A 17,905-nucleotide genomic window follows, 5' to 3' on the forward strand; every position below is an offset into this window, starting at 1 on the left:
ATCATTGTAGAGTTTAAAACTTTATACCTAAAGTTATTTTCTTTGCCGTGTAGAAACTGATTGCAAAAGCTGTTTGTTGAATATACAGGAGGAATGGAGAATGTTGTTTGTCATGACCAAACAAAACAACTCTTTATGTTGCATGTTTACTGCATCACTGCTAATCTCCCCAGCAGTCAGTGGTGTCGGCAGTGGGAGGATCAACTTGCAGGGACTTAACACATGCTTGCAAGAGAAATTCCATCACTGTGAACATAATGGGTCCTTTTCTGGGCACAGATCCATTGTTGCTGCTTGGTCAGGTAGTTGGGGGCGTGCTGTGCTCCCAGCAGCCCCCCCCCCCCCACCTCAGCCTCTTCACGGTGGTATTTGCACCATGGTGATGCCTTGTTGTTGCACTACTATGTTGTGTTTCTGGCTGTGTCTTTGTCTGTTGGTTGGTCCACTACTTTGGTCCAGAGAAAAATATGTCAGATATTCATGGAACCCAGAGAACTAAGCTTAATGACTTTGGTCGTTCTTCAGCTTCTCAAAGTTCTCAATGAAAATATCTTCTCATCTGTTGGATGAATTTGATCTAAAGACATTCTTGGTTCTCAGAGAATAAAAACCTACTCATCCATTTTTCTTGAGCTTAAACTGCAGGTTGACAACTGTTGGATGGATTGCCAAGTCATGTGGTCCATTCATATGTATATGAGACTGACATTTAACAGCTGAGAGCTCAACTTTTCATCTGGCTCCATCATAGTGTCAAAATCTGAGTCTTCCCAACACTTTGGTTGATGCAACAATAAGGATATAACCACACAAAGTGCAGCTAAGGCTAAAAACCAACGCTAGCTTGTCATCATGACACCACACACAGCTGCTAGCATGGCGGCTGTGAAGGCTTCGATGATGCAAATACAAACTGTTTCAATACCTTATTTTGGTAAACTAAACCATTTTGTCGTAAGTAAACTAAACCTCTCAAAAGGTCAAATGTCTACACACAAACGACTGTGCAAGACGTTCAGCTGTATCAAAAAATGTCAAAAGTGCATTTTTCAAAAGTGAATTTTTCAAAAGTAATTTTTTTTTAAATGTGCATTTTTCAAAAGTGCATTTTTTAAAATGTGCATTTTCCGAAAAAGCATTTTTCAAATGTACATTATTCAAAAAGTGCATTTTTGAATAATTTTTTTCAAAAGTGATTTTTCAAAATGTGCATTTTTCAAAAATGCATTTTATAAATGTACATTTTTCAAAAGTGCATTTTAAAAATGTGCATTTGCATTTTAAAAAATGTGCATTTGCATTTAAAAAATGTGCATTTGCATTTTTCAAAAGAGATTTAAAAAAATGCGCATTTGCATTTAAAAAATGTGCATTTGCATCACTTTTGAATAATGCACTTATTATTATTATTTAAATGTGCATTTTTAAAGTGCATTTTTAAAAAAGAGCATTTTTCAAATGTGCATTTTTCATCCCTGTTGTCTCAGGGAGAGTTACCCTGACGCCACAAGAAGCCCTCACGACAACAGAAGCCCTGACGCCACTAGAAGCCCTCACGACAACAGAAGCCCTGACGCCACTAGAAGCCCTCACGCCACTAGAAGCCCTCACGACAACAGAAGCCCTCACGCCACTAGAAGCCCTCACGCCACAAGAAGCCCTCACGCCACAAGAAGCCCTCACGCCAACAGAAGCCCTCACGCCACTAGAAGCCCTCACGCCACAAGAAGCCCTCACGCCAACAGAAGCCCTCACGCCACTAGAAGCCCTCACGACAACAGAAGCCCTGACGCCACTAGAAGCCCTCACGACAACAGAAGCCCTGACGCCACTAGAAGCCCTCACGCCACTAGAAGCCCTCACGACAACAGAAGCCCTGACGCCACTAGAAGCCCTCACGACAACAGAAGCCCTCACGACAACAGAAGCCCTGACGCCACTAGAAGCCCTCACGCCACTAGAAGCCCTCACGACAACAGAAGCCCTGACGCCACTAGAAGCCCTCACGACAACAGAAGCCCTCACGACAACAGAAGCCCTCACGCCACTAGAAGCCCTCACGCCACTAGAAGCCCTCACGCCACTAGAAGCCCTCACGCCACAAGAAGCCCTCACGCCACTAGAAGCCCTCACGCCAACAGAAGCCCTCACGCCACTAGAAGCCCTCACGACAACAGAAGCCCTCACGCCACTAGAAGCCCTCACGCCACAAGAAGCCCTCACGCCACTAGAAGCCCTCATGACAACAGAAGCCCTCACGCCACAAGAAGCCCTCACGACAACAGAAGCCCTCACGCCACTAGAAGCCCTCACGCCAACAGAAGCCCTCACGCCACTAGAAGCCCTCACGCCACCAGAAGCCCTCACGCCACCAGAAGCCCTCACGACAACAGAAGCCCTCACGCCACAAGAAGCCCTCACGCCACAAGAAGCCCTCACGCCACTAGAAGCCCTCACGCCACTAGAAGCCCTCACGCCACTAGAAGCCCTCACGCCAACAGAAGCACTCATGACAACAGAAGCCCTCACGCCACTAGAAGCCCTCATGACAACAGAAGCCCTCATAACAACAGAAGCCCTCATGACAACAGAAGCCCTCACGCCACTAGAAGCCCTCACGCCACTAGAAGCCCTCATGACAACAGAAGCCCTCACGCCACTAGAAGCCCTCACGCCACTAGAAGCCCTCATGACAACAGAAGCCCTCATGACAACAGAAGCCCTCACGCCACTAGAAGCCCTGACGCCACTAGAAGCCCTCATGACAACAGAAGCCCTCACGCCACTAGAAGCCCTCACGCCACTAGAAGCCCTCATGCCACTAGAAGCCCTCACGCCACTAGAAGCCCTGACGCCACTAGAAGCCCTCATGACAACAGAAGCCCTCATGACAACAGAAGCCCTCACGCCACTAGAAGCCCTCACGCCACAAGAAGCCCTCACGCCACTAGAAGCCCTCACGCCACTAGAAGCCCTCATGACAACAGAAGCCCTCATGACAACAGAAGCCCTCACGCCACTAGAAGCCCTCATGCCACAAGAAGCCCTCACGCCACAAGAAGCCCTCACACCACTAGAAGCCCTCACGCCACTAGAAGCCCTCATGACAACAGAAGCCCTCACGCCACTAGAAGCCCTCACGCCACTAGAAGCCCTCACGCCACAAGGAGACAATTGGCAGCAGCATCGGTATGAAGTCACTGCCCCCAGTGCTTAGAAGTACCACTGTCTGTCACACACCACTGGCATGTCCTCATTCATATTATGGAGACTACAGCACTGAATACTGGGGGTCCTGGTGGACAATGAAGCCACTCTTCAGAAAGTAGCCTACAACCAACATACATTATATTTAGTCATGTGTGCATACAGTGTTTGACAGAAACAAAGTATTACTGTGCAATATTTAAGATATATATTGACAACATGCAGTATTTAGAAGCAAAAGATGCCGAGCTCCATAAAGACTGGCTGCAAATAGTATATAATGTTTGTCATTTAGAGATGTCACGGTGCTTACAGTAATGATGTTGATGAAATCATTAATTATGAAGTGTAAAACATGGTTTCCAGTGTTATATCTGTTACACAGTGGGAGTCAGAATGTTATTAGCTTAGCTTCATTCAAAAATGGAAGCAAGGGGAGGCTACATCCATGCTAGCATATATGCTAAATCCATGCTAGAGGCTACATCCATGCAAGAGACGACATCAGGGCTCTCAAGTGTCACGCATTGAGCGTGAGACTCACGCATTTCGGTCTTAAGTCACGCACTCCCGCCACACATCGTATTTCTCACGCTGAAAAAACCTCTCGGCTATTTAATGTTTTAATGTGCCGCAGCGCGCCAACATGAGCCGCGCTGCCCTCACCGTGGAGGAATCAAGCGCTCCCCTGGAGTTCAGCTGTGAGGAGACACTTATCAGCCATCAGGGGGGGGGGGGCTGATGGAAATGTCACTCTTGCCTGTCTTCAAAACTTGAGAGCCCTGTACATCCATGCTAGAGACTGAATCCATGCTAGAGGCTACATCCATGTTAGAGGCTAATGCTAGAGACTGAATCCATACTAGAGGCTACATCCATGTTAGAGGCTACATCCATACTAGAGACTGAATCCATGTTAGAGGCTACATCCATGTTAGAGACTACATCCATACTAGAGACTGAATCCATGTTAGAGGCTACATCCATGCTAGAGGCTACATCCATGTTAGAGGCTAATGCTAGAGACTGAATCCATACTAGAGGCTACATCCATGTTAGAGACTGATGCTAGAGACTGAATCCATACTAGAGGCTACATCCATGTTAGAGACTGATGCTAGAGACTGAATCCATACTAGAGACTACATCCATGTTAGAGACTAATGCTAGAGACTGAATCCATACTAGAGGCTACATCCATGTTAGAGACTAATGCTAGAGACTGAATCCATGCTAGAGGCTACATCCATGTTAGAGACTGATGCTAGAGACTGAATCCATACTAGAGGCTACATCCATGTTAGAGACTACATCCATACTAGAGGCTACATCCATGCTAGAGGCTACATCCATACTAGAGACTGAATCCATGCTAGAGGCTACATCCATGCTAGAGGCTACATCCATGTTAGAGGCTACATCCATACTAGAGACTGAATCCATGCTAGAGGCTACATCCATGCTAGAGGCTACATCCATGTTAGAGACTGAATCCATACTAGAGGCTACATACATGGATTCAATTCAATTCAGTTTATTTGTATAGCCCAATTTCACAAATTACAAATTTGTCTCGGAGTGCTTTACAATCTGTACACATAGACATCCCTGCCCCAAACCTCACATCGACCAGACCAAAAAAACCCAACAACCCTTCAGGGAAGGAAAGAAAAAGGAAGAAGAGTAGCCTCTAGACTGAATCCATGCTAGAGCTACAATCCATGCTAGAGGCTACATCCATGCTAGAGGCTACATCCATGCTAGAGGCTACATCCATGCTAGAGGCTACATCCATGCTAGAGGCTACATCCATGCTAGAGGCTACATCCATGCTAGAGGCTACATCCATGCTAGATGCTACATCCATGCTAGAGGCTACATCCATGCTAGAGGCTACATCCATGTTAGAGGCTACATCCATGCTAGAGGCTACATCCATGCTAGAGGCTACAGCCATGTTAGAGGCTACATCCATGCTAGAGGCTACATCCATGTTAGAGGCTACATCCATGTTAGAGGCTACATCCATGTTAGAGGCTACATCCATGCTAGAGGCTACATCCATGTTAGAGGCTACATCCATGTTAGAGGCTACATCCATGCTAGAGGCTACATCCATGTTAGAGGCTACATCCATGCTAGAGGCTACATCCATGTTAGCGGCTCTGTAAGCTTGTAGCTAACACCAACAAGCTAACATGCTCACTATGACAATGCTAGCATGCTGGATGCTTCGCAGGTCCAATGTCCAACATTTTAGCTCAATATGCTAGCATGCTAAAAGCACATTAGCGTATCAGCTAAAGTGAATGCTTCGGGGCACCAACCACGCCTGTGGAACACACTTCCGCAGGTGTTGAGAGCAGCTCAGTCCGAAAATAGCTTCAGAAATTAGCTAAAAACACATCTCTACAAACAGGCATTTCTGGGTTAGGTTTCTGTGTGTTATCGGTTCTCTGCTCTCTATGTTTAATTTACTGTTTGTTGGTTTCTTCTACTGCGTTTGTGACTGCTCAAAAGTCTTGTGTACTGGAGGTAGTGCACCCGCAATTTGTGATGTAGCACTGGCTTCTGCACCTTGCTGCTTTGTTTAACATGATGATATTGTACTGTTTTTACTGTTTTTATTGTAAAGCACTCTGTGTATTCGTACTGCGAAGGGCGCTATAGAAATAAACTTTTACTTACTTACTTGATATTAACTACTTGACATTTTCCATCCCAGTTAATGAACTAAACTATAGCTAAAACTAAATGTTTACACCCAGAGCGTTCCTTTAAAGAGTGTGTGTGTGTGTGTGAGTGTGTGTGTGTGAGTGTGAGTGTGAGTGTGAGTGTGAGTGTGAGTGTGTGTGTGTGTGTGTGTGTGTGTGTGTGTGTGTGTGTGTGTGTGTGTGTGTGTGTGTGTGTGTGTGTGTGTGTGTGTGTGTGTGTGTGTGTGTGTGTGTGTGTGTGTGTGTGTGTGTGTGTGTGTGTGTGTGTGTGTGTGTGTGTGTGTGTGTGTGTGTTTACGTGTGTGTAGTGTGAGTGTGTGTGTGTGTGTGTGTGTGTGTGTGTGTGTGTGTGCTCACATTGTTCTTCAGACAGGGTCCTCTCCACAGGCAGCAGGTGTTTCCCTGCTGACTGAATCTTGTCAGGAGCCACTTCCCCAACCTGTGAACAGACGGTGGGTTGAGGAGTCCCCGCTATATTTAAAGTCTGTGCCACCTCCCGCCGTCCTGACCTCCAGCTCGGTGTCGTCCATGCTGTGGCCGGTGTGGAGCTCAGGGTTGTTGGCCATGTCCAGCAGCTCGATGACCAGGTTGCGGGTCAGAAGCTGCGTCACGAACGGATGCTGGAGGGACAAGTTACAGGTCGCGACGTCGAACAGCGACAGAGGCTCGTGCACGATGGTGTCAGACCCGCCCCGGCCGGCCTCCTACATGTCCGAATTTCAGACTTGGGAAGGCCGTTGCTAAGCTAGTTCCAGACCTCTGGGTCAGCACTCTGATTTGGGTCTTCAACTAACAATTATATCCATGATCGATAAATATGTTGATTAAAAAAACATTTCTTGGATCTGTAAAGTCATTCAAAATGTCAGTGCTCAACGGAAAGGTGCCGAAAACAAGATTTGCAGCATTTGAGTAGCCTCTCAGCGGCTCTCCACAAGGCGACAGTCTGAGCGACACGATATACCTACATGGGAAATAGTCGTCTGCAGCTACATCAATGCTCTGGATATCATATATTGCTCCTTTAAATATGGGATCATGGGATAAAAACTAGGTGTGTGCAACCTCAGTCAGCTTCATTGTGTCCCACCACAGAGGGAATGAAAGCTCTCTGGGTCCAAAGGGGTTCAAATACAACGTCTTGCATTTCTCAATCGTTTGTATGGCGGTAACAACTGACCTGCAGCAGCGTCTCCGCTGAGGGCCGCTTACGAGGGCTTTTAATGAGAGACGTCTTCACAAAGCTTTGGAAACCTGCTGACCTGCAGGAGTCAGAACCAAGAGAACATGAGGAAGATGTTCATGAGATTGGAAAACAATTGGTCCCCATGCATGGTGACAGTTAAACTCACCATTTGGTTTTGTCCTTTAGTCTTGGAGGCTGGAAGTTGCTCTTGGACATCAACATCAGCGCTCTGAGACAGTGTGAGACATGTCACCGGGATGGAAAACGTCTTGGATTGTTTACACCCAGTGACTGTGCAGGAATGAAACACACAGCAAGCGGCTCAGCCTGCTTCCAGCTGTCTCACCTCATCGGGTGGAGGTCAAACATGGGCGGCTGGAGCTCCGCCAGCTCGATGGCGGTGATGCCGACGGCCCAGATGTCACACAGGTGGTTGTAGCCGCCTTTCTTCTCGACGGCAGCCACCTCGGGAGCCATCCTGCACAACAGGGGTCGAAAAGGAAGAGAGGATCATCAGGTAAAAACATCCTTTATTGATGCTGGATTGTTGTCCACCTCTGGCGTTAACCTTCTCATAATAATTGAGATTAGATTTAACATTTTTGGGAATTCGCAGTAATTTCCTAAAACAGCTGCAAGGCCACGGTGATGGTTTTGCAAACGTAAAAAAAAAAAATACTCTGCTGAGAATTTTGGGCAGCAGGACGGTGTGTGTGTGTGTGTGTGTTCATGCTCATGAAGGAACACGTCCCCAGCCCAACAGTCAGGCTCATTGATGGGGTTGTTAATAGTTCTTGAACAATGGAAATAAGTGATTCTTTGTGGAATTCCTCACAATTCCACCAGACATATATTCCCAGAGATTGTTGATGTACATACAGCTTTGGAGCGCTGCACACTTCTTAAATGTGACCCTGGGGATCTATCAAGTCAAATAAAGCGACGGGATACTGACGTGTCCTCGAGTCCAACAACACAAGGTTCTAGAGCGTGGAACAAAAGAAGAAGTGCAGCACACGAACGGAGGCTGGAGGGACAAGTTACAGGTCATGACGTTGAACGTTGAACAGGCTGCAGAGTTCATCATCGGTAGGGAGCTCCAGCCCTGCAGGACACATACCACACACGATGCCTCAGGAAAACAGGATCCTAAAGGACTGCCATCATCTGCCTTCAGACTGTTCACCCCGCTGCCTCTGGAAGGCCGTACCGTAGGATCCGGTCTCGCACACACAGACTGGAGAACAGTTTCTTCCCGAGAGCCATCAGGCTGCTAAATGGACATTGACAGACTATCGACACTTTTGCACTCGTCACTTTACATACACTGTCACTTTCAAATCACTGCTTGTACTTACACTTACATACTGTCTCTTACACGACAAATACATATTTATCAGAATTATTGTACTACCTGCTACTCCCATTTGTCTGTAGTTTAGTTTATTATATGTTACTATATGTGTATTATATGTTATATGTATATATGTTAGTATTATATGTATAGGTTGGTATATGTTTTAGCTAAGGCTGGGCACGTTAACGCGTTAATCTTGCGTTAACGCATCAATTAATTAACGCCGACAATTATTTTATCGCGCGTTAACGCAGGTTTTATTATTTCTTTTATTCTTGTAAAAGTGTGTTGCTCACAGGCTTTTATTTTGTAAAAGTCTGCTACTGCTTGCTGCGGAACCGGAAAAGAAAGTCATTCGCGGTTTAACAAACATGGAGAATCTCAACAAATGACGGCAGGTATGAGACTCAAGACACACGTCACACGGAGAATACACGAGCTGTCTGAAAGGAGAGGACTGCAACGCGACAGCTTCACAACGTGCTGCTGCTCTCTGGGGACGACTGGACATCGGGGGACCAGACGTCCTCTTTCCCCGGACATGTCCTGCTTTTGAGCCCTAAAGAATGCGTCCGGCAGGGATTCCAAAAACGTCGGGATTTTGCTTCGTCGGATATTTGTGTTTCTCTGGGTTTTCATAAACTAGGATTTACCCCTTACAAATTTTGGAAATGGTATCTCCCTTACGTTCCACCTTCTTGCGTGAGCTGACAGAATAGAGAACAGTCATTGGTCGACCGATCTCAAGGTTGCCAGATACACGATAATTATCCTCCAAATACAACCATGTTGAGCCTTTGGTACGATACTTCACCATCTCCAACCTGGCAACACGGAGCACCTCGCCGCCTCCACTAGTTCATTGTTGTTTGTGCTATAAACTCCTCCCAGTGCCGCCGCTCCCATAGCGCACTACGCGCTGTGCGGAGGGCACCAAGTCCTGAGGGGGCTCCACAAAATAGGCAACTAAACAAATCCTCATAGTTATAATACCGATATTATTTCAGTCTAGAAATAAGAGATGTTTAATCTCAGCACCCCCCGCCCCCCCCCCCCCCCAGACGAAGTGTCCTCTTTTTCCCAAACTCAAATCTGGTCACCCTACTGGACATCACTCGGTGACCACAATGACCTCGGAGTGACTGAGCATTATATTGATGAGAAGTGGGCGCTGCATTCACACGCCCTGACTGATGAACACAGAGGAGAGACATGATGCTGACACTTTACTGAAGTTGCACAGCAGTGGAATGTGTCAGATAAAGTCACCACACTGAGCACAGAGCACCAGAGATGATCGCTGCTGCGAGACGACTGCCTTTGATCATGTCCCTGCTTCACAGTCTCCAGCGCTCTGTCACAGTGTCTCTGCATCACTGCGTTGGACAATGTCCTGACAGATTTTATGGCACTTTAGTTCATATGGCAGAACATTTAAAATAAGTGTCACGTTCTAGGAATTGACAAACTGCACTGAAAGTGTTTTCTGGTGTCTCTAACAGGGACAACAAATGTTATGGCACTTTCATTCATATGGCAGAACATTTCAAATAGAAGTGCGCTATACACTACTTTTGAATTAATTATTGGATTTTGCGAATACAAATGCGATTAATCGTGATTAATCAGGGAAATCATGCGATTAATCGCGATTAAAAAAATGTAATCGTTGCCCAGCCCTAGTTTTAGCATATTGTATTGTAGATGTATCTTGGATATTTAGTACGGTCATTATATGTTATTACATGTAAATTATGTTCAGAGTACTTGTACAGAGTGTATGTCATGTTATGTTAGATTATGTTTGCTATGTTATGCTATGGTAGTTGTTGTGTGGTGCCTTGTCCTAAGAATTTCAGTGCCCAGTCTGACCCTGTGTCATTCTGTGCATCTGACAATAAAAGACTTGTAACACACATGCTCAGTGACATCACTCTGAAGCAGAGCGCCTGAAGGGAGACTTCTGACTGATCCCCGCCTGAGGGGGCCACCGCCCGGCTACGTGCGGTGGGCCAGAATGTGCTGCGTCCACCACGGAGGTCGTAACATCACATATGTACGGCAATTGGAATACTATTGTATATTGCACTAAAGACTATTCTTAAATTCTGGATTTCTAAAGATACGCCTTCTACGGATGACTGATACGAGAGGATGTTAAGATATGGAAACAGTGTTAGACGCGGAGGACGAATGTGTCGTTTGCTGTGGTTCTTCTAATTATATATTTTTTAAATGGCTGTTTCTTGTTGTTCTTTAACCTTCTTTTTTGTTCTCCTTTTCCTTTGTATTCTATCCGTCAATTTTTTTTTTCAAACTTCCATATTAACAGGTTTTACTTTTCTGACGATATGCATCACAGTGGCAACTTACTCCAGGGCATCCCATAATGATCTGAACAGCACTAAATACAACCACTGTCATTATGTTCCTCACCAAATGATGTGAACAGAGACATGTTGCATTGTGGGTAGTTTAGTTACAGAAGGTTGTGTGGTGGTAAAAGTGGATCCCTCGGTTTCCATCTATTGCGTACATGTCTCTATTGCCTGAGGATGAAGAGGAAGGTGTGTGTGTCCTCATGATGACTCAGGTGTTGCAGACAGGTGAGGGCAGGACACTTCTCCAACTCACCAGTAGGGGGTTCCGATGAAAGACTTCCTCTTGGCGACGGAGGCGCTGATCTCTGCTGCCACTCCAAAGTCAGCTGGGACACGAGAGGGAGGCGGAGTCACACCGAGGGCAATGTAGGTGTGTGTGTGAGTGTGTGAGTGTGTGAGTGTGTGTGTGTGTGTGTGTGTGTGTGTGTGTGTGTATCACCACTGACCTAGTTTCACGTCTCCCCTCTCCGTCAGCAGGATGTTGGCTCCCTGCAGAAACATAACTTGTGATCTCCGGTGAACGGGAACAACTTGACAGATAAACTGAGAGCCGTACCTTTATGTCTCGGTGCATTTTGCCCGTTTCGTGCAGGTGATACAAACCCTGGAAACAAAGAACGACAATCAGCCGTTCATCTTCTATCATGAAGTAAACAAAGCACAACTTAAATAAATCAGGTTTAACCATTCTGGTCTGAACTGTAATATTATACTATAATGACTTCAAAACTAAATGACATCTTGAATGGAAAGTGAAAAGTGAAACAGGGCGAATACAAATAAAGAATGTTCCACAAGAAAGCTTGTGTTCGAGTTCAGAGGTTGCTCTGTCATCATAACCATCAGACGGTTCAGATAATATACACTCATACGCTTCAAAGTACTTTCGATGGTTATTTTTTCAACCCAGATCTTTTTGTTGTCTCCAAACCTGGTTCTCCAATTATCGAGAGCAGAGCGTCTCAGACAGCCTGTCTGCTTGTTTACCTCGCGCTGTATTTAGGCGCTCTGGTTAAACACAGTTCAGCTGCTCTGTGGCTGCACAGCTCACACGAGTCACTCGCCAGGCGACGCCCACAAGCTGCTCACACACTACCTGGAGGGTTTCTCTGCACACGAAGGCGATCTGCTTCTCCTTCAACGGGCCGGTCACTGAGGAGAGGATCAATGATCAGAGAGCAGCAGAGAGAGGTACATGTAGACATGTACCTGTCTACATGTACCTGTAGACATGTACCTGTCTACAGGTACATGTCTACAGGTACATGTCTGCAGGTACATGTAGACAGGTACATGTAGACAGGTACATGTAGACAGGTACATGTCTACAGGTAACTGCAGGTACATGTAGGTACATCATGTCTACAGGTACATGTCTACAGGTACATGTCTACAGGTGCATGTCTACAGGTACATGTCTATAGGTACATGTCTACAGGTACATGTCTACAGGTACCTGCAGGTACATGTCTATAGGTACATGTCTACAGGTACATGTCTATAGGTACATGTCTACAGGTACATGTCTACAGGTACATGTCTACAGGTACATGTCTACAGGTACATGTCTACAGGTACATGTCTACAGGTACATGTCTACAGGTACATGTCTACAGGTACATGTCTACAGGTACATGTCTACAGGTACATGTCTACAGGTACCTACAGGTACATGTCTACAGGTACATGTCTACAGGTACATGTCTACAGGTACATGTCTGCAGGTACATGTCTACAGGTACATGTCTACAGGTACATGTCTACAGGTACATGTCTACAGGTACCTACACGTACATGTCTACAGGTACATGTCTACAGGTACATGTCTACAGGTACATGTCTACAGGTACATGTCTACAGGTACATGTCTACAGGTACCTGCAGGTACATGTCTACAGGTACATGTCTACAGGTACCTACAGGTACATGTCTGCAGGTACATGTCTACAGGTACATGTCTGCAGGTACATGTCTACAGGTACCTGCAGGTACATGTCTACAGGTACATGTCTACAGGTACATGTCTACAGGTACCTACAGGTACATGTCTACAGGTACATGTCTGCAGGTACATGTCTACAGGTACATGTCTACAGGTACATGTCTACAGGTACATGTCTACAGGTACATGTCTACAGGTACCTGCAGGTACATGTCTATAGGTACATGTCTACAGGTACATGTCTGCAGGTACATGTCTACAGGTACATGTCTATAGGTACATGTCTACAGGTACATGTCTACAGGTACATGTCTGCAGGTACATGTCTATAGGTACATGTCTACAGGTACATGTCTGCAGGTACATGTCTATAGGTACATGTCTACAGGTACATGTCTGCAGGTACATGTCTACAGGTACATGTCTGCAGGTACATGTCTATAGGTACATGTCTACAGGTACATGTCTACAGGTACCTGCAGGTACATGTCTACAGGTACATGTCTACAGGTACATGTCTATAGGTACATGTCTGCAGGTACATGTCTACAGGTACATGTCTACAGGTACATGTCTACAGGTACATGTCTACAGGTACCTACAGGTACATGTCTACAGGTACATGTCTACAGGTACCTGCAGGTACATGTCTACAGGTACATGTCTATAGGTACATGTCTACAGGTACATGTCTACAGGTACCTGCAGGTACATGTCTATAGGTACATGTCTACAGGTACATGTCTATAGGTACATGTCTACAGGTACATGTCTACAGGTACATGTCTACAGGTACATGTCTACAGGTACATGTCTACAGGTACATGTCTACAGGTACATGTCTACAGGTACATGTCTACAGGTACATGTCTACAGGTACCTACAGGTACATGTCTACAGGTACATGTCTACAGGTACCTGCAGGTACATGTCTACAGGTACATGTCTACAGGTACATGTCTGCAGGTACATGTCTACAGGTACATGTCTACAGGTACATGTCTACAGGTACATGTCTACAGGTACATGTCTACAGGTACATGTCTACAGGTACCTACACGTACATGTCTACAGGTACATGTCTATAGGTACATGTCTACAGGTACATGTCTACAGGTACCTACAGGTACATGTCTACAGGTACCTGCAGGTACATGTCTACAGGTACATGTCTACAGGTGCATGTCTACAGGTACATGTCTACAGGTACATGTCTACAGGTACATGTCTACAGGTACATGTCTGCAGGTACATGTCTACAGGTACATGTCTACAGGTACATGTCTACAGGTACATGTCTGCAGGTACATGTCTACAGGTGCATGTCTACAGGTACATGTCTACAGGTACATGTCTACAGGTACATGTCTACAGGTACATGTCTGCAGGTACATGTCTACAGGTACATGTCTACAGGTACATGTCTACAGGTACATGTCTGCAGGTACATGTCTACAGGTACACTACCGTTCAAAAGTTTGGGATCACTTAGAAATGACTATTTTTCAAAGAAAAGCACTGTTTTTTCAATAAAGATAACATTAATCATAAATACACTCTCTACATTGTTAATGTGGTAAATGACTATTCTAGGTGGAAGTGTCTGGTTTCTAATGAAATATCTCCAGAGGTGTAAAGAGGCCCATTTCCATCAACTATCACTCCAGTGTTCTAATGGTACATTGTGTTTGCTAATCGCCTTAGAAGACTAATGTCTGATTAGAAAACCTGTGCAATTATGTTAGCACAGCTGAAAACAGTTATGCTGGTGATATAAGCTATACAACTGGCCTTCCTTTGAGCTTGAAGTTTCTAGAACAAAATTAATATTTCAAATATTAATCATTATTTCTAACCTTGTCAATGTCTTGACTATATTTTATATTCATTTGATAAATAAAAGTGTGATTTTTCATGGAAGACATGAAATTGTCTGGGTGATCCCAAACTTTTGAACGGTAGTGTACATGTCTACAGGTACATGTCTACAGGTACATGTCTACAAGTACATGTCTACAGGTACATGTCTACAGGTACCTACAGGTACACGTCTACAGGTACATGTCTACAAGTACCTACAGGTACACGTCTACAGGTACATGTCTGCAGGTACATGTCTACAGGTACATGTCTGCAGGTACATGTCTACAGGTGCATGTCTACAGGTACATGTCTACAGGTACATGTCTGCAGGTACATGTCTACAGGTGCATGTCTACAGGTACATGTCTACAGGTACATGTCTACAGGTACATGTCTACAGGTACATGTCTACAGGTACATGTCTACAGGTACATGTCTACAGGTACATGTCTACAGGTACATGTCTACAGGTACATGTCTACAGGTACATGTCTACAGGTACATGTCTACAGGTACATGTCTACAGGTACATGTCTACAGGTACATGTCTACAGGTACATGTCTACAGGTACATGTCTACAGGTACATGTCTACAGGTACATGTCTACAGGTACATGTCTACAGGTACATGTCTACAGGTACATGTCTACAGGTGCATGTCTACAGGTGCATGTCTTCAGGTACATGTCTACAGGTGCATGTCTTCAGGTACATGTCTACAGGTGCATGTCTACAGGTACATGTCTACAGGTGCATGTCTTCAGGTACATGTCTACAGGTACATGTCTACAAGTGCATGTCTACAGGTACCTGGCCTTGCAGAGCATCGGCTCTACAGTCACTAAAGTGTCACAATGTTCCCGGTGAGGACTCAAAGAGAGGATCCCTTGAGTCCTCACGATTAACATCCCATGTTGGACCACCATTAGTCTGCAGGCCGTTGACCCTTGATGACCCTCAGACCCCCTGAAAGCTTCAATTGCAAAATTGCAGGGGTCTCGAAAATCACAAGATATTTGTCACTTGCAATTGTCAAGGAAATGTCTTTTGAAAGCGTACTAAGGCCCAGCAGTCTGTTTACAAACGGCCCGTCTTCACGTCTGCTTGTGGACCCACTTGGACCCACTTGGACCCACTTGGACCCACTCGGGATAAATCTGATCCAGAGTCTTTCGTGAGAACCTGGACTGAAGGGAGACGTTGCCTCTCCTCTTCTTGGACACCAGGACGGCAATAAGAAGACGCTGAGCCAAGGGCTGTGTGTATGTGTGTGTGTGTGTGCATGTTTGTGTGTGTAGGTGTGTGAGTGTGTGTGTCTAGGTGTGTGTGTGTGTGCATGTGTTTGTGTGTGTAGGTGTGTGAGTGTGTGTGTCTAGGTGTGTGTGTATGTGCATGTGTTTATGTGTGTAGGTGTGAGTCTAGGTGTGTGTGTGTGTGCATGTGTTTGTGTGTAGGTGTGTGAGTCTAGGTGTGTGTGTGTGTGCATGTGTTTGTGTGTGTAGGTGTGTGAGTGTGTGTGTCTAGGTGTGTGTGTGTGTGCATGTGTTTGTGTGTGTAGGTGTGTGAGTCTAGGTGTGTGTGTGTGTGCATGTGTTTGTGTGTGTAGGTGTGAGTGTGTGTCTAGTGTGTGTGTGTGCATGTGTTTGTGTGTAGGTGTGTGTAGTGTGTCTAGTGTGTATGTGTGTGTGTATATATGTGTTATATGTGTAGGTGTGTGAGTGTGTGTCTAGGTGTGTGTGTGTGTGCATGTGTTTATGTGTGTAGGTGTGTGAGTCTAGGTGTGTGTGTGTGTGTGCATGTGTTTGTGTGTGTGAGTCTAGGTGTGTGTGTGTGCATATGTTTATGTAGTGTGTGTGTGTGTGCGTCTAGGTGTGTGTGTGTGTGCATGTGTTGTGTGTGTAGGTGTGTATGTGTGTCTAGGTGTGTGTGTGTGCATGTGTTTATATGTGTAGGTGTGTGTGTCTAGGTGTATGTGTGTGTGTATGTGTATGTGTATGTGTGTATATGTGTGTGTCTAGGTGTGTGTGTGTGCATGTGTTTGTGTGTATGTGTGTCTAGGTGTGTGTGTATGTGTTATGTGTGTCTAGGTGTGTGTGTGTGCATGTGTTTAGTGTGTCTGTGTGCATGTGTGTGTGTTTGTGTGTGTATGTGTGTGTGTGTAGGTGTGTGTGTGTGTGCATGTGTTTGTGTGTGTAGGTGTGTGTGTGTCTAGGTGTGTGTGTATGTGCATGTGTTTATGTGTGTAGGTGTGTGAGTCTAGGTGTGTGTGTGTGTGCATGTGTTTGTGTGTGTGTGACGGGTGAGTAATCTGTAGCTGTGTGTACGCGTTGCCTTGTGGCGTACAAACACGAGCACATGGATCAGTCATGTGACAGAATAATGAAAACGCCTCTAAAGCGAAGGCCCGCCCTCCTCGGCCTCTGATTGGCTCACACTCGTGGCTTTATGGTTGGGTTTAGACATGAGGAGTGAGATCGGACAGTGTCCTTGTGGGTCATTATTAATAATGAGTAGTTATCTCTTGATGTGGTCAAACAAACATGGGACTTTCACTCAGGAGACCATTGTTCATGTCCCGTGTGTCACCACTGACTTATTGTACCTTAGATTTTTTAAGCACATGTTCTTTACTAGCGGCAGTTACATAACAAACGTATTGTATGCATCACCACCTGAAAACAACGTAAGCAACGTCTATTTTTAAAAGACAGTACACATCAGTACACGTCCAAAGAGTTTCTGTTCGTCCCACTGGGCCATGAATGCCACATTATTTCTGAGAAGTTGTGAACTTGTGGATCTTTTCCACGCTGCTCTGGTTCAGGAACAAAAGAACATTTACACTTTTTATTTCACTGGTAATGAAGCACGTTGTGAGGAGTGCAGATATAACTAATATTATATATATATATTATTAATACAACAGGATGTGCTACACATTCAGAACTCAACATTATTTATACCGTGGTAAATGTCCTGAAGTGACCCTCCACCGCAGTACTCCATGCAGATCCACAACTTGGTGTTCCTGGAAGACACACACACACACACACACACACACACAGACACACACAGCTCGTGTCAGACACCAGTTATCTGGGTGCTGGGCGTGGCTGTGCTCTCCTAGTTGCAGCATTGAGTATCAGAGGAAGCGCTCCCTAACAACGCCCTCCATCACAGACTGTATCCTTCACCGGCTGCTGTGCCAACAATCTAACTACAGTCAGTGGGAGGAGTCCATCAGCAGCGCTGTGG

General features: G+C 45.5%; 1 protein-coding gene across 5 annotated transcripts in view; it reads right to left on the bottom strand.

Moving 5' to 3' along the window:
* The window catches only part of map4k2 (mitogen-activated protein kinase kinase kinase kinase 2), a 53,208-nt gene that overhangs the window by 21,787 nt on the left and 13,516 nt on the right, over positions 1-17,905 (bottom strand). For 4 of the 5 annotated variants that reach the window (XM_056442725.1, XM_056442726.1, XM_056442723.1 and 1 more), the window contains exons 4-13: positions 17,614-17,678; positions 11,942-11,997; positions 11,402-11,449; positions 11,292-11,334; positions 11,099-11,171; positions 7,454-7,585; positions 7,274-7,336; positions 7,102-7,183; positions 6,431-6,541; positions 6,279-6,360 (exon numbers count right to left, since the gene is read on the bottom strand). In XM_056442725.1, the coding sequence (XP_056298700.1) occupies positions 6,279-6,360; positions 6,431-6,541; positions 7,102-7,183; positions 7,274-7,336; positions 7,454-7,585; positions 11,099-11,171; positions 11,292-11,334; positions 11,402-11,449; positions 11,942-11,997; positions 17,614-17,678 (755 nt within the window). Of the gene's footprint in view, positions 1-6,278; positions 6,361-6,430; positions 6,542-7,101; positions 7,184-7,273; positions 7,337-7,453; positions 7,586-11,098; positions 11,172-11,291; positions 11,335-11,401; positions 11,450-11,776; positions 11,905-11,941; positions 11,998-17,613; positions 17,679-17,905 lie in introns of those variants that run through there. The other variant, XM_056442728.1, reaches the window with a different exon arrangement.

This window comes from Pseudoliparis swirei, chromosome 21 (assembly GCF_029220125.1).
Source record: "Pseudoliparis swirei isolate HS2019 ecotype Mariana Trench chromosome 21, NWPU_hadal_v1, whole genome shotgun sequence".
Classification (NCBI taxonomy): Eukaryota; Metazoa; Chordata; class Actinopteri; order Perciformes; family Liparidae; genus Pseudoliparis; species Pseudoliparis swirei.